Below are 25888 nucleotides of genomic sequence, written 5' to 3'. Positions count from 1 at the left end.
ATTACAACTTGTCAGACCAAGATAATTTCTCAAGACTCCTATTTATTAGCTGATGGACAACTCCTCTTCCTCTATTCTCTTGTTACAGCCATAATAACGCATCTACCGCCATCTTTTCATCTTATTATGCTGCTTATTTTATTAGCTCCAACACTGTTATGACGTTTTATTTAACATTCATTTGACAATTAGATGGAAAAACTGACAGAAAACTCAGTCATTTCTGGATGTTGATTTTCAGTGAAATGGGGTGTCAGATTCAGGTCGCGCGGCTGTCCTGGTCCCAGCTCATGATAATCAAACACAGATGTTGCCTGTCAGCTCTAACGAAGCAGCACAGGAGTTGTTGTCAGCCTGCGTTATCGTCCCTGTGTATCATTTTACCCCAGAAATAAAAGGTGAACAAACGCGAGGGAAGTTTCTCGCTGTTTTAGCAAAAGGAGGCGTCTGACATAGCGTATGATGATTCGAGCACTGATGTGGGAGAAAGGAAACACTGTCAGAAATCCTCTTCTGTTCTCTCTTTCTGGCACTGACGAGGCGTTTCATTTGTTTAACTTGGCATAAGAAGCCACCACTTATTCACTTCAGAAACACGCTGCAGTTGTTAAACGGAGGATTTACTTTTTGTACGATATATCAGATGAATTTGCTTACATGTGTTTTTTTAAGTGACTCAACAAAGGCGAGTGAGTGTGCAAAATTCTTTACATGAACATCTGGAGCTTGTGTTAAAGACCCCCGCCCCCCCCAAATACCAACTTTGTTACATCAGATGCAGGGGTCTGGATTGTGTGTGTGTGCGTGCGTGCGTGTGTGTGTGTGTGTGTGTGTGCGCGCGTGTGCAGGAGCCAGCAAACCAAATTCCTGGAGTAAAAACACAGCCCATAGAATGTGAACGGGTCTCAAGGGGTGAAGGAGGTGTGTGTGTGTGTGTGTGTGTGTGTGTGTGTGTGTGTGTGTGTGTGTGTGTGTGTGTGTGTGTGTGTGTGTGTGTGTGTGCGTGCGTGCGCGCGTGCGTGTGTGTGTGTGTGTGTTTGTGTGTGTCTGGCGAACAAGAAGACAGACAGTTTCGTAAGGTGCAGGAGTTGTTTGAAATGTGTATGTGTGTGTGTGTGTGTGTGTGTGTGTGTGTGTGTGTGTGTGTGTGTTATCTATCTCCCTGTGCAAATAAATGTTTAAGCCAGAGGATGTTACCTGAAACAAAAATACACACTACTTGAACGTCAGGAAATGTTTTTGTCACTGCATCGTTGAGCCAGTTTTTATGTAACAAAGAACTCCTCCTATTCTGTAATTTCTGTGATAACCCTCATTGTTTGTCTTAGGAACCTGCAGTGTTTCATTTACTCTTGTATTTGTAGCAATTAAAGAAGCTCGACCCAAATTTTCACCATTATTTATAGATTGCGCTACTTCTTTACTGGGTCAGAATGTGGAAAAACAGGCCAGCCGTGTCTCGTTGTCAGCGGAGGATCTCTGAAGCCCTTTTTCAGAAATCGTTTGTGTCGGTATTTTATCATTTGCCAAACTTGCTCTTCTTCATTATCTTTAATCTTCAGTCTCATCTTTTAACCAGAAAGCATTCAGAGTGCATACCTCAGACAAGGAGGACAGTCGACCCCCTGGCACTTTTCATGCTCGGGCCCTAATTAATGCTCCAAGTGGTGAAGAGCAGGTCAGCGACACCTCAAGGGATGTAAGGGCGACTAGCCAGAGTGCTCATGGTTTTTAGCCTCCTTGCCTGCTTTTCTGCCTCCCATGCTGATGCTGTAATGTTTGAAACACAACGCAGGTTACACTGGCCCTCACACCCTCCATGCTAGCGTTCTGTAGAGTGAGATTTGGATTTGACATGAAGGAGCAGACAAATGCGCGCACTTCCTGTGTCCACTAGCGAACACACATATTGTGTAGTTGTACATCACGTGAGGAAACAGTATAATCTTAATGGAAATCAATTTTTTTGTATAACAGAGGTCGAGAGGCTGAATAGAGCAGGCAAACACAATGGCAGTGTAAGTCTGGCTCAAGAATCACTGAGGCTGAGCTTAAGTTGCAGGGGGTTTAATGCAAGGAAGAAGGTGGCCGCTACAAGGAAATACAGTCATATCAGTAATCTTAAAGAACGTATCTGGATAAAAGATAAATCAACAATAATAATCTGAGAGCAGAAACAAAATAAAATCCTATCATAACAACTGGCTGTCTTTCAGGTTGTAATGCCATGCTTACTTCCTTTAAAGATCTGACTATGTGGAGTCCAGCTGCAACATAGTTTTGTGTTCCGGGGTAGAATTAGCCACCTCATCGCAGTAACACTGCTGGATAAGAACTCACAGTCTCCGCAGCAGCCCAAGTTCTTAAGGTGTTTATGTGGGATGGATCTGGTCGAGCCTCTAATACGTCAAAGAGTTGCACTATGACTTATCGGCACATAATACACCCTTCCACCAAATTTGGTAAAAATTGGGTTTATAGGTTTTGCTTAATTCTCCTGCAGCTACGTAACTGTGAGTTGCTGCTGGACGTGGGAATATCAGCAGGGGTAAGTCGACTGTGGCCAGGCCAACCATGGTTCCACATGTACTGTATGTGCACCCACACAAAAGAGCTGCCAACAAATAAAAGAGAGAGAATCAAACACACACGCAGCCTTGAGAGCTTTGAAGAGAGCTTTGCCACACACACACATACACACACACTCGCTGTCGCAACTGGGCTGTTACGCAGGTTTATCCACAGAGGTACTGGCTTGTTATTCCCACTCTTACCCACCCACCCATGTTCAGTCCCTTCAGTTCAGATCAGCTCACAGCTGTGCTCACAGCTGTTTGCCGGCGTTCATTCCCACACATTCGAAGTGCTCTCGAGCGTTTGTGTCTGTTGTCCCAGGTTAGAGTGGAGAGGTCTGGTTTCCTTATTAATAAACAGGGAATTCTCTATCTTCTTGACAACAAGGGGGGGTGGGGTTGGGGGTTGGTTTTTGTGTGTGTGTGTGTGTGTGTGTGTGTGTGTGTGTGTGTGTGTGTGTGTGTGTGTGTGTGTGTGTGGTTAGTAGAGATGATGTGTGTGTTGCGCAGCAGATAGGAATCCTCTCTAATTAATTCATTCTGCCCTGGAAAGTAATAGAGAGAAGTATTTTCTGTCTTTCTATCTGGCTTTTTTCATGGTAGCACACACACACACACATGCACTTAAGTCATTTTTTGTGTGTTTTCATGGACTTCCCCTTAATTTCCAGGAGACTTCACTTTCAGTAAATTTACTAAAATCTTTATTATGACCTGGTTGTTGTTAAATGTGGTTTGTGTTCATGAAAGTGGCGTACCCCCCCCCTCTCTCTCTCACACACACACACACACACACACACACACACACACACACACACACACACACACACACACACTCTACCTTGCTCCTCCTACCAGTAGAGAATGAGTTAGTGTTTCCATTTGTAAAGTTGGAACCAGATTTTGGTGTTTTGGCTCAAATACATCAAATTATTAACTATTACATACATTTCTCTTTTTTGAGGATTTTTCAAGTGCTGAAGCTGATAATGAGAGTTTTTAAAATGTGAACAGAATATAAGAATATAATTTAATATGATCTTTGTTTGTTTGTAGAGGATTAAAGTCAATATTCATCCTGTAGCAAGCGGGACAACCGTCCTGTACAGCAAATATCTTGGTTCTTTTAGTTGACCTCCATGTTGATCCTGGTGTAACTGCTGTTAGTTTATCTAGGAAAATTTATCAGACATCCAGATGAACCAACACAGAGGAAAACGACCAGCCTGAACTCTTTGGACGTTCAGTTACTTCTACTCCCTCTCGCTTAGGTTCAAACGTAGAGACACTCAGCATATCTGCTACACACTGATAACAGGGGTGTGGACACACACACACACACACACACACACACACACACACACACTCAGACAACAAACATCAACTGCCAGCTGATTGGAAGAATATTTACATCAAAAGACACATGCTGTCGTGAAAGGGTTAAATCATGTATGATGGGGTTTAAGATGAACAAAAACCCTTTATATTACTAGCAACATGCATCTCACTATCATTTGTAGGCTGTACCACCCAGACCTCGAGTCAGCCAGTCATGACTGTAATCTGATTACATTCTGGAGACGAGTACCCTCCCTCCAGCACTGACGATGAGCACCTTGGTGAGGAGCTGGAGGTGATCAACGGCTTCATCTCACTCAAGACAAAAGTTGGACATTACGGATGAACCTCTGTGACAAACATTGTTTTTTCCTATGACTGTGGTGGAAAGTAACTAAGTACATTTAATCAAGTAATCTAAGTAGAAATTAGAGGGACTATTCTCTTCATGTTTCTTTCTTTTTTTGCTCATCTCAGAAAGAAATATTGTGCAGAAATATGGAAAGCTTGCGGTTTTGGACACAAAACATTTGAAGAGCGGTGATCAAACGTCTGGTATAGATTATATTTCCTTGTAGTTCAGAGCCTCCCTCATGTACTGAGGTAATTAGAGCTCTGCAGCAGCCGTGGGTTTGATTCCCATTTGTGGCTTTTTGCAGCATAGCTCATCCCTCCCACATTTCTTGTCTTTCTCTCACTGGTCTTTTTGTTTTGTAAAGGCATAAAATGCTCCAAAATGTCCAAAGAGGCAACTGTTTAGGTAGTCTATTAGCTGATAAAACACTTCAGGCAAGAGACATTTTTGTAGTCCATCCTGGATAATAGCATCACCCTTGGTTCCCTCGACTAAAATGAGGGCAACAAATGCTTTTGCTACCTAAGACAATACTCACAAATGAACACTACTTTTGTAATTTTTTTGTAGTTTAAATGCAATCTCTCATTTGGCCCCTTGTTAAAAATCGCCTTTTTAAAGACATGTAAAGGCTTTAAAATTCAAAAATGCAGTACCAATTTATCTTACAAGATAGAACAAAATTAGTAGTAATAGTAATAATAATAATAATAATAGTAGTAGTAGTAATAATAGTTTAAATATCCTCAGCTAGTGTGAACTTTTTATCTGGCTTTTAACCGAAAATCCATTCAAAAATCCCACTGACTGAGACGAGAGAGACGGTGTTCCACCCCGTGATCTACCTGCAGATTCTGACAAACTACAAAGCCTAAGGGGGAAAAAATGTGAAACTTTCAGCCAAAATATGACAAAAGCTCATCCAAACAACTTTAAACCCAACACCTGCCAAGTTCTACATTGATCGGGTTTTCAAGAAAATACACACACATGCAGACCTTTTTTGCTTTATTAGGGAAATTGGAACACTGCAGCATAAAACATCAATAGAAAGGAAAAATCATAAATAGTAACGTTTGAACCTGCAGAATCCATCAACCTAGAATTCTTGTATTGGGTCCAACGTGCTGTGATGAATGTTGTGGCTCTGACTGCCACGGCACATCTCGATCCACCGCGAACACCGTTTATCAGACACTGTTTCACCCCCCTCATGTTATCCTTCCAATTTTCTCCTCACATTCTCTGTCTCACTCCTCAGATGTGAATCTCCAGAAGCATATTTAACACACAGACACACACACACAGACACACACACACACACACACACACACACACACTCAAACACACTCATCACAACCACAGCAGGCCTGTCCTGGAGGAGCACCACCGGACACACAAACACACAAAGCAGTCGGAACTGTTACGCAACATCAGCAGCAGGGGAAAAAACTGTTGGTTGTGAAGCTTTTGGGCCAACTGTGGTGTTCTCCGCTGTTCTTCCTGGCCTTCACATTCTTCTCATCTCTGCCGTCACACTCTTCCTCTACTATTGGTTTTCAGTATTTGGTTCTATAAATCTTCCCAGTCCTCCGCCCCTCGGGTTCTAAGTAAACTGGCTTGATCAATGCTTTTTCCTCTGTTATTGAGCAACACTTGAAGTGCGCACGTGCACACTCACACACATACACGCAGAGGGCTTATGAAGCCACTACTTCTTCTCTGTATTCGCACTCATCGCACCGCACACACACTGTATACAAGAGTGTTTTCTCTCTTTTCTGAGTCCAAAACGTTATCCCTTGTGTGTTCTGTGTCTAAGCCGCCACTGACAGATGGAACGGGCTAGACTGGTTCTCACTGTTGTCTCCATGACAACCGGTTGTCAACGATGACATCAGCAATAGTCCCATGTGCTGCTGATGTTTGTTCCTGTCTGGCTGCTGCAACATCAGCGATGTTCCCAATCGTTGCTCCATGATAATTAGATGAAGGAAACCTGAGGTCTCATAACTGTCCTGTCCACAGATGAAGAAGTCCTGTTCCAACCCTGCAGCCAGCCAGGATATCAGTCTATTTATTTATACATCTGATTCAAATGTGTAAAACTTGGACTTGTCTGTGTTTGCATTATGGAAATACATGAAGTATGACACTGTTTGGAACACCATTGCTCTCAACTGCAAAGGTTTAAATGTTACAGCAGTGGTTTCCGAACTTTTTAAAGTCCTGTAAGCCCCCTAACATTCAACTTCCTGCTGTGAACATGAAACCCCCCCCCCCCACACACACACACACACACACACTGCTCCCATGGGTGTGTGATGAGGTTGCTTCAACCATTTATCCATATTTTAGCAAGTTAGGTTACAAATTGAGTGTTTTTGAATTAGGAGGATTTAAATGTATGAGGGATACATCCATTAGACCCATACTTTGCTTCTGATTGGCCGGTACACCTAGTTTAGGCGTATTGAGTGAGAGCCAATCAGAGGGGTGCCAGGTCTTCACAGAATGTAGGTGGGAAAACAGGATTTTGAGAGGATAGTACAGTACCTGTGCATACCACTGAGGGTACAAGTACCGCAGTTTGTGTATCATAGTGTTACAGGCCTGTAGAAAAATGTATCCTCTGATTTGAGTGATGTTTTTATTGCTAACATAGAATTCAGGTACTCTGAATGCTGCAGGGTTTTTGGTAACTCTGATCGCAAGTCCAGCTGGAAACCAGCTCTGAGAGTTTTTCCAAACTGAGAAACAACATGAACAAACTACGATACAGTTTTTAGGTCATGGCAGAACTCTGAGTGAGTTAGAGAAATTCATAAAGAGCACTGCCATGGAACAAGAATGACTGCACTTTTAGTTTCAACTGAGTGTGTTTACTCCTCTGCTGTGTGAGTGAAGGTCTAACAGGCTTGAAATACTGCTTTCATATTATAACCTGACTGGTAGTTAGAACTGATTTGATAACTTTCGGGCTTAGCCTACTTTACTTACTACCCACTGTCAATAAATGCACACAGAGCTCAGGAAACTGTTCGATGATAGCTTGTGAAAAGTCATATACAATTCATGCATTATCCTACAAATGTACAACAACATAAGTCATCAATGTGCCTGTGTAACAGCAGCCAGCGAGCTGAGGTCTGAGTGAACCTCGCTCCCTAACACCTCTAGAGACGCTAGCATACACAGCTTTTAGCCTATTTGCTAGCATGTCTCCCTTGAGTTAAGAGACTGTGCTTGTCTTGTTACACCTGCATGTGAGAACCTTGAGCTAACTTCTCCTTTTACTCTCAGTGGAAAGTGCAATATTTTAAGATAGCCGAGACAACGCTGTGGTTGTCTGGTAAGATTTAGGCATAAACCAATTGTGTCAGGGAGTTAGAATTGAAAAATAACTATGATACTGAGCAAAAATGTTCAGATGTGTTGTTAAATTCAACAGTTTGGATCACCAGGACTGGAAATATTCTTCCGTCTGGTTCCTGGATCACAATTACGGTTTAGAAGTTAGTGTGCATTAGTCTTTGTTGACATAAGTAGGTACATTGAATCCTTCTCAGAACTTTTATGTTTTGGTCCAGCTCACAAAATATGTTGTTTCTTTGCTACCCTATAAGGGGCCTTCAGCAAACCAGACTCAACAGGAAAAACAGCATACTTCAGGCTCTTGGCCTCTTGATTTATGAGAATGGGAATATTAAGTTAAAGATATAATCAGAAGCACCAAACCTATTGACGAAATTCTTAACCTACAGCGAACACACACACACACACACACACACACACACACACACTATTGAAAGCCACACACCCACGCGCGCATGTCCAAACACACTTAGTGTGGTACACCAGTGATCCTTGGCTGTCAAAGGGTTAACAGCGGTCATGATCCATCCCTCGCAGTAGGACGCAGCTCAATTATTCAACAAGGCGAGATCGAGTTTCATCAGCTGCCTGTGTCAGCGCCACATTGACGGTTAAATTTAAACGTGTGCCATGTGATTTGTCAGAAAAGGTTTGAGAAGATCTCAAAGATTCTAGACAGTGGCGAGGACTCTGTGACATCACCAACATAAATAGGATGATGATGTGGAGGTGGGTGTGAGCAGCAGACTAAAGGCCAGGAACGAGCTAGTGGACATGGAAACCTATTTAACTGATGCCAGCCAGCTAATATGCTCACCACTTTGCCTTTTTGCTACATTTGACAAAAAGGCAAATTGCAGGTGAGCAGGGATTATTGTGACTAAAGTTGTGTCATATCACATCAAACATGATTAGTGCCATTATGGGTACATTTACATTATTTAAACATTATTTGCACTTTTGCATAATAGAATTGTTTCTGTTCCTATTTATTTCCCTGGAGTTAGAGAAGGAACCTTCATGTTCCTAAGTGTTGGCCGATTTAATTGCTATATTCTAGTGTTTAGGACAGTCAGGATTAAAGCGATACTTCACCCGAAAATGTTATTTTCAGTAAGTATTCAAAATAGGTGTCTTCAACACACAAAGATGTTCTCTCACTGCTGTGTAGCTTCTTTGTGACTCCAGAATGCCTGTATAGCCTGTATATTTAGCTTGAAGCTAAAGATGCCCCATAGCCACCAACTACAAACAACATCATGATCCATGTGTTCTTATCCAATCGTCTGCTCAGCAATCCAGGGACACTTTGATTTGAGCTAAAAAAAAAAATTTGTATACTACAGCGTCTGGTTTGTTTTTAGCTTGTTGTTGTTTTAGAGGGCAACTGTTAGCTTCAAGCTAAATATACGCGTCTGTCTCTTTTTGCACACTCAAAGAAGTGATGCAGCTGTAAAAAAAAAAAAAAAAAAGCATCTTTCTGAGCTCTATACATCTTTTTGTGAGTACTTAAAAGGTAAACTACTGTTTTTGGTTGAAGTATCCCCTCATATTGTTCAGTACGTGCGAATTTGAAGAATAAATGTCTCAATTATCTTTTTACACTTCAAACATCAGTTTACAAAAAACATGAAATGGACAATAACGACACAGGAACAAAAGAAGATTCAATAAACAACAAGAAAGCCAAGAACTTTGAGCGGAATTTTGTGAGGGGATACTTTAAATATTGCCAGACACAAATAACTACGTGAGGCAGTCAGCATCAGAAACAAGCACTTTTACAGGACTGACTTTGACACAGACATAACACCGAACTGCGTCCCTTTTGTAGCTGCTTATCATTGCGTTATTGCTCTGTATTGGAACAACTCCAATAATTTTGGCTCTGCCAATCCTTTCAAATGTACTAAAAAAAAAAATGGGGCCCAGGTTAAAAAAATGCTAGAATCATTTTAGTAAACATAACATGCATGTTGAGAACAAGAGGTAAGGCATGTACAGTTGATGAAGAAGAGGAGGCTCTGTGGAGGGGGTGGGTGTTTAACTGCTTATATGTAGCGCCCTCAATATTCACGTGACTGCAGTTTTGGCGTGGAGAATTAGCTGATTGTCAGGGGAAGCTGGAGGAGGACGTATTATTAAAGCTATACGATTGAAAGTGTCAGATGAAGGCTGGACTGTTGTGGCCTGCCTGAGCTAACGTATACGTTGATTTATGTCTGTGCACACGCACAGGCTGAGAGAAAGACTCTTTGTGACAGTAAAGTAAAGGAATTCGTGGGATGGCACTTGTCCCTTTGGCAATACAAGTTCTCAGTCTGCCATAGTAGTCAGGAGGCCGGAGTGTGTGTGTGTGTGTGTGTGTGTGTGTGTGTGTGTGTGTGTGTGTGTGTGTGTGTGTGCGTGCGTGCGTGCGTGCAGTGAGCGTAAATATTCCATATTGTTTTCCAGATTGAGTGCAGAATTTTCCATGTGTTTTTTAGCAGCACCACATTCACAACGACTGGAACGAAAAATGGTTTCTTTGTTTTTCCAGAACTGCTTCTCCTCCCATGTGGGACCACGCATGTCCAGCGTTGATAACCAAACTGGGGTTTTTTTTTGTTGTTGTTTTTTTTTTTTTCCGATGACAGGCAAGTTTGCTAACAAAGCGAGAAAAGCATTCGTGCACGTCAGTAAATCCGCTTTGACATGTGAACTCCTGCAGCAAATATACACAAGATCAAACCTGTAACACATCAGAGATAGAGACAGGAGGTGATTAGTGGGGTGCGGACAGGCGCTGAGGGGCAGTCGGAGGTTTGATTGGCAGACGACTGCGTTCCCCCCATAATGACTCCCAGCTGTGAAGCTCACACTGTTTATCTTAGAGGACTTCCAACACAAACTCTTTTCCTCTCCATCAGCTTTCACTGGAAAAAATCCTGATTTTTCTGCAGTTTATCTGTCTGCTGTATTTCTCTGATTTCCTTCAAATCTTATCGCTGCATCTCATTTTCTATCCCTCCTACACACTATCTCCCTCCCTCCTTCCTTCCTCCTCTCCTCTTTCTGCCATTTTCTTGTCATTTGCCCAGATCTCAAGCGTAGATACATTAGATTTTTTTTTTTTTTTTGTTCCTGTCTCTCAGGGAAGATCCCACTCCTACTTCCTTCCCAGTCAGGAAAAATGTGGATCTTGTGGGACTCGGAAGAATTAAAGGGGTCTGATTTATTCTGTCATTACCGCTCGTCAGGCCTGGCATCCCTCCATCTCTCTCTCTTTTCCATCCTCTTCTAGACATAAAGATTTTAGTGCCTGAAATAAAATTATATGTTGCCATCTGCGTTGTTTTTTTTAGCCGTAGAATGGGCGGCTCTGCTGTTGCGATGGAGTTTTCATTTCTATTTTGCAATAATCCCAAAGGAAGTTGTAAATTGAAGGGGAAACGAATGATACATTTAACGAATTTTGAGAAAAATCAGAAAAAAAAATCATCTTCTCACTATCATCTCTTTCACTCTCCTGCCCACATACTCCATATATATTTTTAGCAGGCACACAAGCTGGACTGTGGTGGAGTTTCACATATGCTGAGGAAACAACAGTCTTCTCCAGTTGCATAACGTGGTTTGCTCATCGGTCTTATGCACACATGTTGCACTGTATGTGAACTTGCATTTACTGGTTCATTATAGGTCATTCAACACCCACATTTGCTCACTTAGCACAGCTAATATCAGCTGAGGTTACAGAGCTAGCCGCCATCCATCAGCACCTCTTGCTGCAACGTGTGTAGGTGGCGAATCAGTGTGATCACACTGGTGAGCTGGAGGCAAAATTATACAGCCTCTATAAATGTCTTCACCCATGCAGTTAGAGCCGTCACTGATACAGCTCAGACTGATGAAAGGAAATATGTTCTACAATGAAATATGGAGACACAGAACAGAAATGACAATCAGCAATTCATGGCTTCTGTAGTAATGCGCGTTTTGTCACTGGAATTAGTAAAATTGCATTTGTGTACAGCACATGAATGTGAATCATCTGGAAGGTTTTGTATAAACATCCTTCTACAGGTTTAAGAGTTGGTTGGTTGTTGTAAATTATCAGAATGCTAGAAATGCCAACTTAGCCCCCATTTTAAGACTGTCAGTAGAGTTTTGCTACTAGAAAGCACTCAGAGAGCTCGTAACCCTGCGAGGGTGAACTTTAGCCTCCTGGCTCTTTCGTGTTCTGGCCCTATTTAAAGTGGTTCTGGTTGTGGTTGCTCCATTGAGCAAGAGGGAGGTGAAAAATTGATAACATTTAGATTTGCATGAAGGAGCAGACAAGTTAGTGCGAATGTCACTTCCTGTGTCCACCAGGTGGAGCTAGAGAACACACACTTTCTGTATATCATTTTGCTGTACATCACATGAAGACAGTGATCCAATGAGGTTCGTTGCATCAGGCTTACTCTCCATAACCAATAGGTGGCACTATGACTTAAATCCAGCTTGTAGATGACTTCAGGGCAGGATTCTCATCAAACGTGCAGAAAAGATCTGACCATGTGGAGTCCACTTTGTATTTTTGTATGTATTTGAATCCTGCTGACAAACATATATGCAAATGGGACCAAAAATGTAACTTCGTATGTCTTCTGCTGCCTCAGCTGTTTCCTCCCATTCTTGGGTTAATTTTAATCAATTGATGAATGTTTCGAACAAAATCAACAAATCTTTAATGTAACATTTAGGGCACATTTCCACTGGCTCACTTCAGCTCAGGTTGGGTTGGTTTGGCCCCGTTTCCACTGGGCCCAACACGGTACTAACCATTACCATTTTGGTCCCTGCTCCACTGGGGTTCCAAGCAAGGCAAGTGGGGACTAAAATGTGACGTAAACACATAGTGTTTACCCACCTAAGTCATCTACTTCGTATCATCTTAGCCTCAGCGGAGTAGTGGTCAATCGCTTGTTAAAGTCTTTTATACTTTTCTTGGGTGTTCTGTTTCTCCACTTGAAGCTTTGCCTGTCTGTCGTCCCTCACTTTTAGTTTAAAAACCACTGACTGAGCAACAGGCATCACGCTGCCTCGGTGTCATCTGTTGTTGTTGTTGTGTCGCATGCAAATTATGCCGGTGAGCCCACCCACACTGACGTGATACCCAGTGCAAGTGGAAACGAACCCTTACTGAGCCGTACTGACCCGACCCCACCTGACCCGAGCCGAAGTGAGCCTGAGGAAACGCACCCTTTGAAATGTCAACCCTTATTGATTGTCATCTTGCAATGCTGTGTGAGCAAACTGCAACATCATTGAGTTGAATGATATTGGCAATGATGTGAATCTACCACACCATTTATCCATTGAGGAAGGAATTATAAGTCTCCGATATTCTTCCAGGAGGCTGCTGTTGAGGTTGAAGTCAACACCCAGGTCCAGGCTCCGGCCCCGGCCCAGGCCCAGTCACGGCTTCAGGTCGACCCGTCGGAGCTGGTTCCACGTCTGTGCCACCTGGTGCGCTCTGAGATTGGTTACGGCTTCAACCTGCACAGTGATCGGTCGCGGCCTGGCCAGTACATCCGCTCCCTGGACCTTGGATCACCCGCAGACCACGCAGGGCTCCGCCCACAAGACAGGCTCGTTGAGGTAGGAAGTCAAGGCACCTAATTTCTCATTTTGTTGACATTTTCAGCTAGACATTTGTTGGTTCCACTACCAGTATTGCGTGTTTTGCCCAGACTTCATGAATGAATCTGGGTGGCAGAAGAACCATCAGGAGTGTGTTGAATCTTAATGAGACGCTCAGAAGGAAGTGATGTTGAGAGTTTCCTGGAACAGGAAAGAGATTAGAGATAATGAAAAAAAATGTGCACCAGCTAACAAGGTAGGTAGTGAGCATGATTTTGAGTTCAAGTCTTCACTTATTCATGGCTCCTCTGTGGTATATCACATAAGTGAGGTCTACAGCCCCATGCGGGGTTATTTAGCTCAGCAGCTGCACTTTTTGGTGCACATGTGAATGCTGATGGTCTGTTTTATTTTGGGTTTTGTTTTTGTTTTGTTTTGGGTTTTTTTTGGGGGGGGGGGGTTGTTTTGCATTGGTTCAGAAGGCTCATTGAACCCCCTAGTGGCCGTAGCTGAAAATAAGAATAATTATTATGCCCACCTCAGCCAAGGCTGGCTCAGCGGTTGCCTAGTTAATGCCAAATGTCATGAGGGTGCTGTAAGTGCTGAGTTAAACTCAAATAAAAGCTTCAATAACACAAAGGACACTGTGTGAGAACAAACTCTCATCAAAACCATGTGAAGGCAACATGAGTAAATGGTGCCAGCTGACTCTTAAGTTTCACTTAATTCAGGGCAGAAGTGCATCAATGTGGGTGGATTTGTTTTATTGAACACTAAATCAAATCAATGTGTGTCTCTGATCGATACTCATGCAGTGAGGCTGACAGCATCTGTGGGGAGAATGTTGGCTATGTAGCAGGAATATCCTCAGAATTCTGATCGTAACTGCCACACAACTGCATGCAACACAGACAGAATTGGTGGAGCATCCTGCATCGTGCCTGGTTGTCTTTTAAGTGTCACCGCTGGGATCTGGGTCTGGTTTACTGTTGGGTAATTCTCTTAATGTCTCCCATTAGTGCACCTACTGGTATCCTTCAAACTACAGCTGCAGCGTGACTGGGTTTGGTCTGTCAGTGCTCTGTATGCATGCGGCTGTGTGTGCCAACACACCAGATTTAGCATGTTCCATATTTCCATGTAACCACCCAAACATTTCCCTCTTAATAAATCAGTGTTCTCCAGGATGTGATTCACTTTAGCAGTGCGCACAACGCACATAAGACACTGGATTTACATAGGAACCCATCCTTTTGATGCTGTGTACTAATACACTGAACCATCTGCATGCACCAGCGTTGTAGAGGAAGATGAAGCGGAGTCCTCATTAGCCACTGAGCTGCAAGGATGGTACCCTTCCTCCTCCACAGTCAATCAGAGACAGATGTGACCTCGTCTTTGTATTCACGTGGCGGCGTGAAGCTCGGCTATCGTAGTTAAAGGCAGGAGTCACACTCGTTATTGGGAATAACAGAAGACCAGGACTCAGGCTTAACTGTGTCAAACTGGAAAGACAGAAGAGGGGAGGGTCACTATAAATCAGCCTGACAGGGAAATAGTGTGTGTGTGTGTGTGTGTGTGTGTGTGTGTGTGTGTGTGTGTGTGTGTGTGTTTTCTCTTTTTAACAACACTGAGTTGGGCTGACTGTGTGTGATTAAGATTAAAGTGCAGCACAGAGGGAGATATAAGAGATAATCTTCTACAAAAGAAGAGAACACAAGCAGACCTGTCATGTTTGGAATTGAGGTCATAAAGATTCGGTCAATCTTTGTCATCTCCATTACCAGGTTTGAGTTTTCTGAGTTTCCTCGCTCAGTATTCACCCTTCATTCCCACGACCTTTCCTTTAACTGGTAGTGCATCAGTGTGCAGGGCAGCAGCCGGACAGGCCCAACAGGACTCCGATAGGAAAGGTTGAACAAAGTTCACCCATGTAAACATCCTGCTGGTCTTTCTAGCTAATATTCCCATCCGCTTTTGAACGACGAGGCAGCTTTTAGTGTATGACAAATATCGGAAAATCCTCCTGGAGAAAGTCAGTTTAGAGAGAACAGAGCTGGTATCTTCTGACCTTGAAATAATTTGTTTTAATATTTACATGCTGTTTTGTGAAGAAGAAAAAAAACACACGAAAGAGGTTTATGTTGATCAGCAAAACACCAGGGACGTACATGATGGAGCTCTTGGACATTAGATACAAATTATAAATTGAGTCAAGGTTCTCTCACCCCTGACTTTTTCAGTTTGATCCAAAATAGTGGAGGACTACAGGAGCTGCTAAATTCAGAGCTGGTAGATTTGGTCTGTAATTTTCCAGTCCTGTCTGTCTAGTTTATCTTTTTGCTTCAAAAAATAAGTTTATTAATTTGCAATTTAACAATTAAAGCTACAAAAGTAATTACGGCCTGCTGCTGCTGCTGTTGTTGTCCGCGTCAGTGTGAGATTGATGATTGGTGATTTAAGTCTTGTGAACTTTTGTTCACCGCAGTGTTTATTTTCGGCAAAACTCCAAAGTAGTAATCCAATTGGATTTTGATCGAGGGACTGACTTCCACGTTGAAAACACACACACACACACACAGGCGCGCACACACACGCACACACACACACACACACAGATGGCAGTAAGATGTTGGCTGGCTCATCAGGAATTTGGCGGTCAGAGCTTGTGATTAGTGGACAACCAGCCACACATATCTCCAGTATAATAGCTTGCAATTTGATTTTCATATCATAGTGTCTAAACTCTGTTATAACCACCAAGCAGAGCTCCGACTGTTCATGAAAGTCTGTTAATCTCGCTCCAGTGACAGGTTTAAGGGATCCTGGTCCTCCGCTGAAACGTTAGATAGCTGGCGAGTGCGTGGGAACATCCTGCCGCGGGTCATTGGTGGCAGTAACAGTCCGCCACCTCGCTTTTTCTCTTCACGGAAAGATGCCGTTTGGAACACAATCTCACATTTTCATGCACACACACACACACACTCAGCACAGTCAAAATTCAGTTCAGATCTAAGGAGCTAATTGGCGTGATGTACGTGTGCACAGATGCCAAAGCAAAGATAAGAATATACTTCGACATGAGACACAAAAATTGATACAGTATGTGACAGCACTTTATCTTGTGACACAATATCACTACACTGCCAAAAAATACTGATAGTTTTATTAAAAAGCAATCATTATGAACAGATTTCCCATCACCACTTTGACTAAAAAATGTATTTACTGTGTGTAAAGAGGCATTAAAGCTAAAGTGGGTTGTATTTTATTTGAACCCAGCAATCAAAATCAATAAAATTGTCATGAAAATAAACACATAACTACTGCTTTTTAGGGTTTTTTTTTTCCAGTTAGACAGCTGTCATGACTTATAGGTGAATTGTTTTGCTGTAAAGTTTATATAGATGAATCAATACAGCGACAACTCAAGTTGTAACACAAATGTTGGAATGTTGTTCTTCTCCTCAATGTACAAATCAATATGAATTGAACTAAAACCTTGACCCACAAACCACAATACAAACCAAACCCTGGCCTGATGTTCTGCTATTGCAATATATTTGTCAGTTATTACAGAATCAAAGTATCGTGAAGCAATTTTGGGAATATTATTGTGGGGAAAAATATTGCAATATATTGGGAGTTACTCTGCGATTCTCTCCCCTAACAGACACCAATACAAGATTACGGCAGTTTATTTTATCCTTAATTGCTTTATCCAGTAACTATTTGCTCCCTATATTTACCTGTTTTGTTTACATATACTATCGTTATACATATAGAAGCTAGAGTGGACTTTATCCTGAATTATATTTAATTCTTATTTACATTTGTATTAGAAATGTGTTTTGATAAGCTTGGATGAAAAACCCAGAGGCCTTGTTTTAGTAACTCGCTGCTGTGCGTGTGTCCATGCGTGTGCGTGTGTGTGTGTGTGTGTGTGTGTGTGTGTGTCAAGACAGCTCTTGTGTCATCTGTCAGCAGCCTGTTAAAGTGCTTCAACATGCACGACGGCTCTCCCTCTGTCTCTCTGTCACACCCCATCACTCTGTATCAGAGAGAGCTGTCTTACTGCCACTTCTGAATCCCTGCTCCTCTCGACTTCAACATTGAGGAATCTCTCCTAAACCTGAGCATAAATTACACTTTTAAAGGAACAGGCCAACTTTTTGGAAAATGGGAAATATTGCCCATCATTTTTAGTGCAAGATAATAAGATTGATACCTTTCTCTCCCTGCTTGCATTACGGAGCTCCAGACCCGCACTAGCTAACTAGTGTGATTGCTAGTAATCACAATGGTGCAGTGGTCAGCACTGTCACCTCACACCAAGAAGGTTCTGGGTTTGAGTACCGGCTCCAGCACAGGATCTTCCTGTGTGGAGTCTCCATGTTCTCCCTGTTCCTGTGTGGGTTCTCTCTGGTACTCCAGCTTCCTCCCACAGTCCAAAGACATCAAGAGAGGACGAGGCTGATTGATACTCTAAATTGACCGTAGGTGTGACTGTGAGTGTGAATGGTTGTCTGTCTCTATGTGTTGGCCCTGTGATGGACTGGCGACCTGTCCAGGGTGAACCCTGCCTCTCCTGAAAGCTGCTGGGATAGGCTCCACCCCCCCCCCCCCCCCCACACACACACACACACACACACCCTTAAGTGGAAGAAGATGGATATTGCTAATATAGCTTAGCCACAATGGCCATTCGCAGTCGGCTGTCAGAGAAAACTTTGTTGCCGGTCGTCAAATTTTTTTTTTTTATCAAAAATGGTCTTAGCCCGTATTATTAGAACTCGGGTTGTGCTTAAAATTTGCAGCAAATAGACTGTTGATAATTTCGACACATTATTTCAGAGACTGATAACATTTTGGGCAGTTCCGGCTCTGTGTCTGATAAAATGACTTTAAATTAAGAAAAATTTAAATTTTTAACAGTTTCTGTTACAGCAGTTGTTAAGCCCAACCCCAGTTCTAATTATGCAGACAAATGTCTTTTAGGGAGAAAAGTATATTTAATAACTTAAGAGATGGTTTTCTCTACTGCTAGTTAGCTTAGCTCAGCTTAGCTGCAATGAATGCTAGCAGTGGGGGTCTGCTATTGCACACAGAGGGAAGAGGACAGAAGCGTATCTTTCTGCTTGTCTGACTCTACAGATGATGGACAATAAGAATATCTGCCATGTTCTTTTAAAATGGGACCCACCTACACTTGGGGTTAATTTCATCACAGCCCACACTACAGTGCTGATGTTCAGTCTCTTTCTCTCCCGCTTCATCCTACGCCGTTCCCCAGCACAGGTTCCCTATATGAACACAAGAGAGAACTATACAGAGGGAACCCAGGTGGCCGTGGTGACTTTCATGAGCCTGACACACACTATATTGTTTCCTGCCCAGAGTCCCATGAGAAACAAGCATCTTTACTGTTCCTACAGTATTAATTAGCCCCGTGGGCGGAGAGCAGGGTGCATTGTCACGTGTGGGATGGACTGTTAATGAAGGGCTGTGAAACATGACACAACACCTGTTGTTTGGCCAAATACAAAGATGCTCTAAATTAATCTGTTGGTCTGTCGTGTTCTTGGAAGCACAAGAGATTTTTCTCCAGGAACCAGAAGAGAGGATCTTGTCATATTTTCCACGCGTCAAACCCACTCTCACTTACATCGTCCCTTGTCTTGATTTTGTTTCTACCCAACAAAATCTCTCCCATTGCACATTTCTACATTTTTCACGCCCCGTTCTTCTGCTCAGCTACATACCTCTCATATTAATTTTAAACAAATTCCCCTTCAGGGCACCGACACTTGAAACCTGCAGGCCAGGAGAGCCATCAATAATTGATTGTGTACAACTCCAACTTGTTGCAAAGCTGCCTGCCTCAGAGAAGCCCAGTTCCCGACCAAAAACAGGCCTCCAAATGTTCTCGGCATCTGAATAAGACCAAGCTATTATGTTTTATTAGTCGGGTGAATAAGCTGGGGGCGATCTTGTCTCTCAGACACACACACACACACACACACACACACACACACACACACACACACACACACATCCTCCCTCTCCTTGTGTGTTTCTGGATCTATATATGTCGACTGAGAGTAGACAGAGCTTCTTAGGAAATAGAGGAGACTTCAGTTAGTCCCTGAATCACTGTTGAGAGACTTGCAGCATGGCTGTGTTCATCAGTGGAAGGAATCTGACCCATGTGGATCAGGTTTGATCCCTTTGTTGCTGCACAGCTCTCCCTAGTGGACAAACGAGGCAGCACACACGAGGGGTTCTCAACCTTTTCTCTAGTCTAGGGGCCATCTAAATTTTTAAAAAAGTCTCAAATTCTTTTGGTTAATATATTTTGTTAATTTAATCTTTTTTTCTAATTCATTAATGAGACTCAACAACACCACTCCCTAATATTATGTGAGGAATGTGACTGTTTAACTTGAATATGAAGATGTTTAATTTTGGATTTTTAGAGTAGTCACAATGAATTGTTTTATTACCTTCATAAACTGTTTTTTTTTCCATATACTCTCCATTATGTTTTAAGATAAAACAAAGAGGGGGGGCGGCACAGTGGTGCAGTGGTCATCACTGTGGCCTCACAGCAAGAAGGTTCTGGGTTTGAGCCCCGGCTCCAGCACAGGATCTTTCTGTGTGAGTCTTCATGTTCTCCCTGTTCCTGCGTGGGTTCTCTCTGGTACTCCAGCTTCCTCCCACAGTCCAAAGACATCAAGAGAGGACGAGGCTGATTGATACTCTAAATCAGGGGCGGGCAATCGTGTGCCATGGAGGGCCGTGTGTATGCAGGTTTTCCTTCCAACCAAACACTTTCTCAGGTGATTCCACTGATTAACACTCATCTGTGGCTGAAGGTGTGTTCATCAGTGGAACCTCCTGTTAAAGTGTTTGGTTGGAAGGAAAACCTGCATACACACGGCCCTCCATGGCACACGATTGCCTGCCCCTGCTCTAAAGTGACCGTAGGTGTGACTGTGAGTGTGAATGGTTGTCTGTCTCTATGTTGGTCCTGTGATGGCCTGGTGACCTGTCCAGGGTGAACCCCACCTCTCGCCTGAAGGCTGCTGGGATAGACTCCAGCCGCCCTGATCCTCAACAGGATAAGCAGAAGAAAATGGATGGACTTAATAAAAAAGTAATATTTTCCCTTGCAAAAAATGAGTGTCAACTTACAGGCCACTAGAGGGCGTTCACAGTCCAGCCATGTGCTGTTGCTGCTGAAGATGGTGTAGGAAATAAGAGAGAGTGTACAGATCATATTTAAACTTTTCTCTGTCTTTGACTTGTTTGTAATTAGTTTCTCACCATAAATCCAAACTAACTGGGTCAGTACAGTACAGTTTGAATGTTCAGCCATTTTGGAGACTCTGGTTAGTTTAATGAACCCTCATTACTTTACTTTATTTACTTTACATCGCTGATTTGTTTATTTCAGTATGTTTCAAATATATGATTGCAAAGTCATGGACAAAGTGACAAAGTGAAATAAACATAAGACAGGTTAATGAGATTAAATGGGATTGTCACTCACAGGAAACACATACTGATGAATGCACCTATTACATTTTTTTAATATTTCACCTTGTGTTAATATTAATGTCCAAAACTGTCTGAATCCTTATTATTGTCTTTGCCTGTGTATTTGTCTGTGTGAAAATTTGGGTTTGGTGATGGCTGAAGAAAATGTGTATTATGCCATTGAGATGTCTTTTTTTATATTTATATATCCGGATATTTGCTCATTTATGAAAAACATGAAATTTTGTAATGAATATGATGGAATATGCTAGGGGTTTAGACAGAATTGTGTATTGTAATGTACAATATTCTCATCCCCCTGTTCTGCATCTTGTGTCCACTGCATATGTCAAAATGTTTAAAAGTGAATTAGAAAAAAGAAAATTTAAAAAAATTCTTTCTCAGAGCGTGTGGCGTGCTAATACAGCAGCAAACTCTGAAATCCTCCCTCCACCCACACTCCGCTGTGTTTGTGTCACCTTCAGGTAAACGGCGTTAACATCGAGGGCATGCGACATGCTGAGGTGGTGGCCTTCATCAAGAAAGGAGGAGACGAAACCTGGCTGCTGGTGGTGGACCCCGACACGGACGAGCACTTCAAGAGGAAGGGCGTCATCCCCACAGTCGGCCATGTTAAAGGTACAACACCTAAGAGATGAGTTATCTGGCGTCAGCAAAGCCGTTCAGTCAGAGGAGGAAGTGTTTCATGATCACACGCTTCTTCACCTTGTTTTCAGACTACGATGGTCCGTCCATATCCAACGGATCTCCCAGCCCTCAGATCAACGGCAGCTCCACCTCACAATCCATCAGGTCCACACGCTCTGATCTCAGTAGCCAGGGCAACAGCACACAGGTGGGTGTGGCCGTTCATCTATGGTCTGTTTGGTCTTCCACATGAAAGTCAACCCCCTCAATCCCTCCATCTGTCTCCAGCTGGCAGACGACGAGGGCAGCCGACTGTTGGACCCGTTCGCAGAGATGGGTCTGAGTCTGAGCGCTACAGCAGCAGAGGAAAAGAGGAAGGTTCATGCCAAAGAAAAGAAGAAGGCGCCGCAGATGGACTGGATGAAGAAATATGAGCTCTTCAGTAACTTCTGAGACACACACAGATCTGGGAGAAGGTCCCTCCATGTTTTTCTTAGAGAAAGAGGACTTTTTGCGACAGAAGATCATTTGTTCCTGGAATTAAATGTGACAAAATAATAATTAAAAAAACAACAACTGTACCATGGATGTGACCGTTGAAGCCACTTCGAAGACCCTTTAACAGCCACAGCCCTCTGATATGAAGGAGGAACATTTAAAAACGCTTAATTCACATCACTTCCCAGCTTCCTCGGTCTCCCCTCTTTTAAAACTGATTCAAACCAACAAGGAGGAGTTATTTTTATATCACAAGTATAAAAATTGCGTTCTAAAGAGCTTTACAGACACTGTGACATTCATGATTGTGGACATCTTGGGAGTTTCACCGCCCCCCCCCCCCCCCGCCCCCCCGCCCCACCCCATCAGTCAGGACGCCCAAAGGTGGCAGGGGTCACTGTGAAAGAGTTCTCCAACTCCAGCCAACAAAGACGTTTGATAGCAAGCTGGTCGTTTAAATCCCTGCTTGTGTTTGTAATGTCTTCTACATTAATACATTCAAATCGGGGGGGGGGTCTGATATAGTCCTTGAAAAATGGTAATGTAACACACACACACACACACACACACACACACACACACACGTAAACTAGCTTTTTCTCTCCTGCAATTGGAAAGATTTACACACTTGTGATCAAAATATACAAAGTATAGTCAGAGCAGCTGGTAAATTAAACAACACTTATTGCTGTGGGCATAAAGGAAGTCCGTTAAAATTGCATTTTTACATTCAAAAAGCCGTTCGAACCTTGTGATGAACCAACATCAGCCTGTGACATGAAAGTATGTATCACTGCATTCTTATTCCCCAAAGAGCTGCGATGCACAAACCCGTGACGAAGGGAAGCACCACTATCGTTTGACGTATTCACACGGATGTAATGGAAACTGGAATCTTCGAGAAAAGAAGGGAAGACTTGATGTGTACAGAAGAGGGCAAAGTTACACCGCAAATAAAAGCACTAGAGGCGTCATTCATCATCTCTCTTCCTTAAAGGGGTTCATTCAGATTATACGAAGGAACGAAACTCTTGAATTTTTTTGTTTTGGACTCACAGTATTGTTAAGTGGCGCTGAAGTCGAGTGTCATGTGACCAACAGTTTTTTTTAGTTTTTTTATGGCCTCTGTTTATTTGTTTGACTGAAATTTGGAGGCAGGACAATGAAGGGGAGCTGTGGAGGGAAAGCGTAATGGCTGTCAATGGAGCCAAATAATTCAGTATTAAGTTATCACACAGAGGGAAACAAGACAAACGTGTTTATTTGTCTAATTTTTTTGAGGGGGGAAAAAAAATCTTGGGATTTCATATAGAATGGGGGAGATCAAACAGGTTCCTTTTTACAACAAAAATTTCAAGGGATGTTAACACGCAGATTTTACTCTATTACTTCGCCCAAGGAGGTCATGTCTTTATCTGTCTATGAGCAGGATTTGGCAAAAACTACAAGATTTATTGTTTACCAGACTTGGGAGGGCGCGGCAGCAGGAAAGACAGAACCCGTTTCAGTTTTTGACAGATCAGTTTCACCGGTGGTGGACGAAGAACGAGATCTTAAGGCAGCGTTACTTAAATTGACAGTGGCTCAGTAAGATTCTCACAAGTACAGGAATATTTTATACAACAAAATGATTACGTGGTCAAAAGATGATTTTCTATTTATCGTCAACATATGGCTGTATTGTTCTCACAATGCGCACACAGAACCGCGTGGGATCTGTGATGAAAAAAGTTCCTTGTGGAACCCCAAAGCAACACCAAGCCTCTACAAACAAATGGCTGAACAAAAATATCTGCGGCGAAATTCAGCGGAGTTTCTGCTCTCCTGTGAGGAACGGAGCTCGTGAGCCGTTGCGTTTCAAAAGAGAAATCTACAAAAATGTTAGGAAATCAAAAGTGCAATATTTGTCTTGGAAATGTAGCGGAGTGAAAGTTTCCAAAGAAGGAGGTTAAGTACAAACTAAAAAAAAACACAAAAAAAAATCCTTTTAAGTCCATCAACTTTGTTACTGTCCAACACTGCCGCGACTAAAGAGCACCCTTCTAGTTTTACTTATTTAATTCCTTATTTACTTTTCTACTTATGCCACTGTCTCTTGCTGAGATGTTCCTTATTAAATGATTATCACAAATCAGGCAAATAAACATGGAAAAAAAAAATTTTTTTTTGTTTATTTTTTGCCTGTGCGTCCTCAAGAATGAGCTGGCGAGATTTTACTGACTTTGTAGGGCGCGAACATTAAAAAAAGGTGGCTCTCTTATCTCAAAATACCGGTCAAGTATCGTCTTGCTTTATCTGTGGTTTCAGAACTTATGGTTTGTGGAAAAACCAGAACAAAAATATCACATTGAATGAAGGAATCAAATGGAGCTTGTAAGTCCAAGAAAGCGAGAGGAGCTGAAAGACACATTTAGTGTGTTTGGCGTGAAGATCGGCGCTAACGTGAGCCGCTGGAGAAGCACATTGTGAGGATCTAGTGGAAGAGACTGTGGGAGCCACTGAGCTTACGGAGGATTATTACACATACAGCTGTCATACACATGGTCACACACATTTTGAGCGTGTGTGTGTGTGTTTGTGTGTGCACGTCTGCTGCACAGCCTGTTTAAAAACACCAATGTTGATTTAATGTGTCACAAGTGGAAGTGCACGTCGGAAAAATGACAGTCACCTGTGAGGACTCTTTATTTTTGGACTCACCAGCGTCGGTGGTTTGATTTGGGAGCATGTGTGAGAAAACTCACCGTGGCTGATGGAACGAGTACAAGGTTGCATTTTCAATAAAGCGTGATGATGGCGTTTTTTTTTTTTTTAATATATTAAACTGCTGTCATCTGCTTATTTGTTCAACTCTGTGTCTTTGTGCCTCTCAGGTGGATTGAAACACTTGAACTTCAGTGTGGTGCTGAAAGTATCTTTCTGGCACATTCCTCCTTTTTATTAGCCTCTGTCACAACTCTGTCTCTCATTTACTGCTGTTTCCCCTCTTCACACTCTCCCCAGTCCCCCAGTCCTCTCCAGTTGAGGATTACCCCGGCATACTATTTCAGTTTCAGCCCCGTTCTCAGAATTCTCGAACAACCAGCTGCTGTGAGATTTCAGGCCACACAAAGGTTACACAGAGGTCAAAAGTGTTTTGTGTGTGTGTGTGTGTGTGTGTGTGTGTGTGTGTGTGTGTGTGTGTGTGTGTGTGTCCTCCATTGTCTGCACTGTGGAACACAGAAGGTGTTTTTGTCTGTGTCTGCGCAGCTTTAATCACTTGAGAGTCCAGGGGAAGAAATAGTAAGATCTTTATAGAAAATGTGTCAATACAGAAAATACTCTTCTGTGAACCGAAGTCCCGCATAGTTACAAGGAAATTATACCAAACAGGAAAGTCCTGACTCTACGGGAAAATGGGACATTAATAAAAATGGATCATCTATGTTTTATTGTTGTTGCTGCTGTTCTTGTTATTCTTGTTGCTGTTGAGGAAACTGCTTTTAACAGCTTTATAATTCCAACGGTCCAAATGTGACAGGATGGATGCGGTGGTGTTGTGAGATGATTATTGGAGTGGAGACCAAGAAAACGACTTATTTATTTTATTTTTATTATTCATTTTATTACATTTTTCGCTGCTCCCATTTTTTTTAATAGATATTTGTAGTTGTTGATGTTTGAAAAAAAAAACCAAATCCCTAAAAAAAAATATCCACTGGGTGGCGCATCTTCTGCACTCCAGCATCCAGGAAGTAAGCCAAACCACAGTAGCGTGAGGCTGTCGGTACATCCAGTGCTCCACCTGATCTTTGTCAAAATGTAATGTCACACGTGGGCACATTATCAAGCTCCCTGGATGTTAAGGCAAGGCCAAGTAGTGACGCCAGCACATCAAAGCTCAGGACCAGTTCAAAGCAGTCTGCAATTTCAGAGCAGTAACAGCAAGCGAACAGAGGCAGAGAATAGAGCCACA

General features: G+C 42.6%; 1 protein-coding gene across 1 annotated transcript in view; it reads left to right on the top strand.

Annotated features, from left to right (window-relative positions):
- LOC147245245 (Na(+)/H(+) exchange regulatory cofactor NHE-RF2) overlaps positions 1 to 24783 on the top strand; it is a 34159-nt gene extending 9376 nt beyond the window's left edge. Inside the window, exons 3-6 of the mRNA XM_086185290.1 lie at positions 13021 to 13266; positions 21273 to 21426; positions 21525 to 21643; positions 21724 to 24783. Of these exons, the coding sequence (XP_086041416.1) occupies positions 13021 to 13266; positions 21273 to 21426; positions 21525 to 21643; positions 21724 to 21888 (684 nt within the window). The 3' untranslated portion in view covers positions 21889 to 24783. The remainder of the gene's footprint in view (positions 1 to 13020; positions 13267 to 21272; positions 21427 to 21524; positions 21644 to 21723) is intronic.
- Positions 24784 to 25888: the final 1105 nt, after the last annotated feature.

The sequence above is a fragment of the Aulostomus chinensis genome, chromosome 18 (assembly GCF_037954235.1).
Source record: "Aulostomus chinensis isolate RoL2024-O1b breed Wild chromosome 18, RoL_Achi_v1.0, whole genome shotgun sequence".
In the NCBI taxonomy this organism is placed as follows: Eukaryota; Metazoa; Chordata; class Actinopteri; order Syngnathiformes; family Aulostomidae; genus Aulostomus; species Aulostomus chinensis.
The sequence above is the reverse complement of the archived record's forward strand: the minus strand, read 5'-3'. Positions and strand labels throughout refer to the sequence as shown.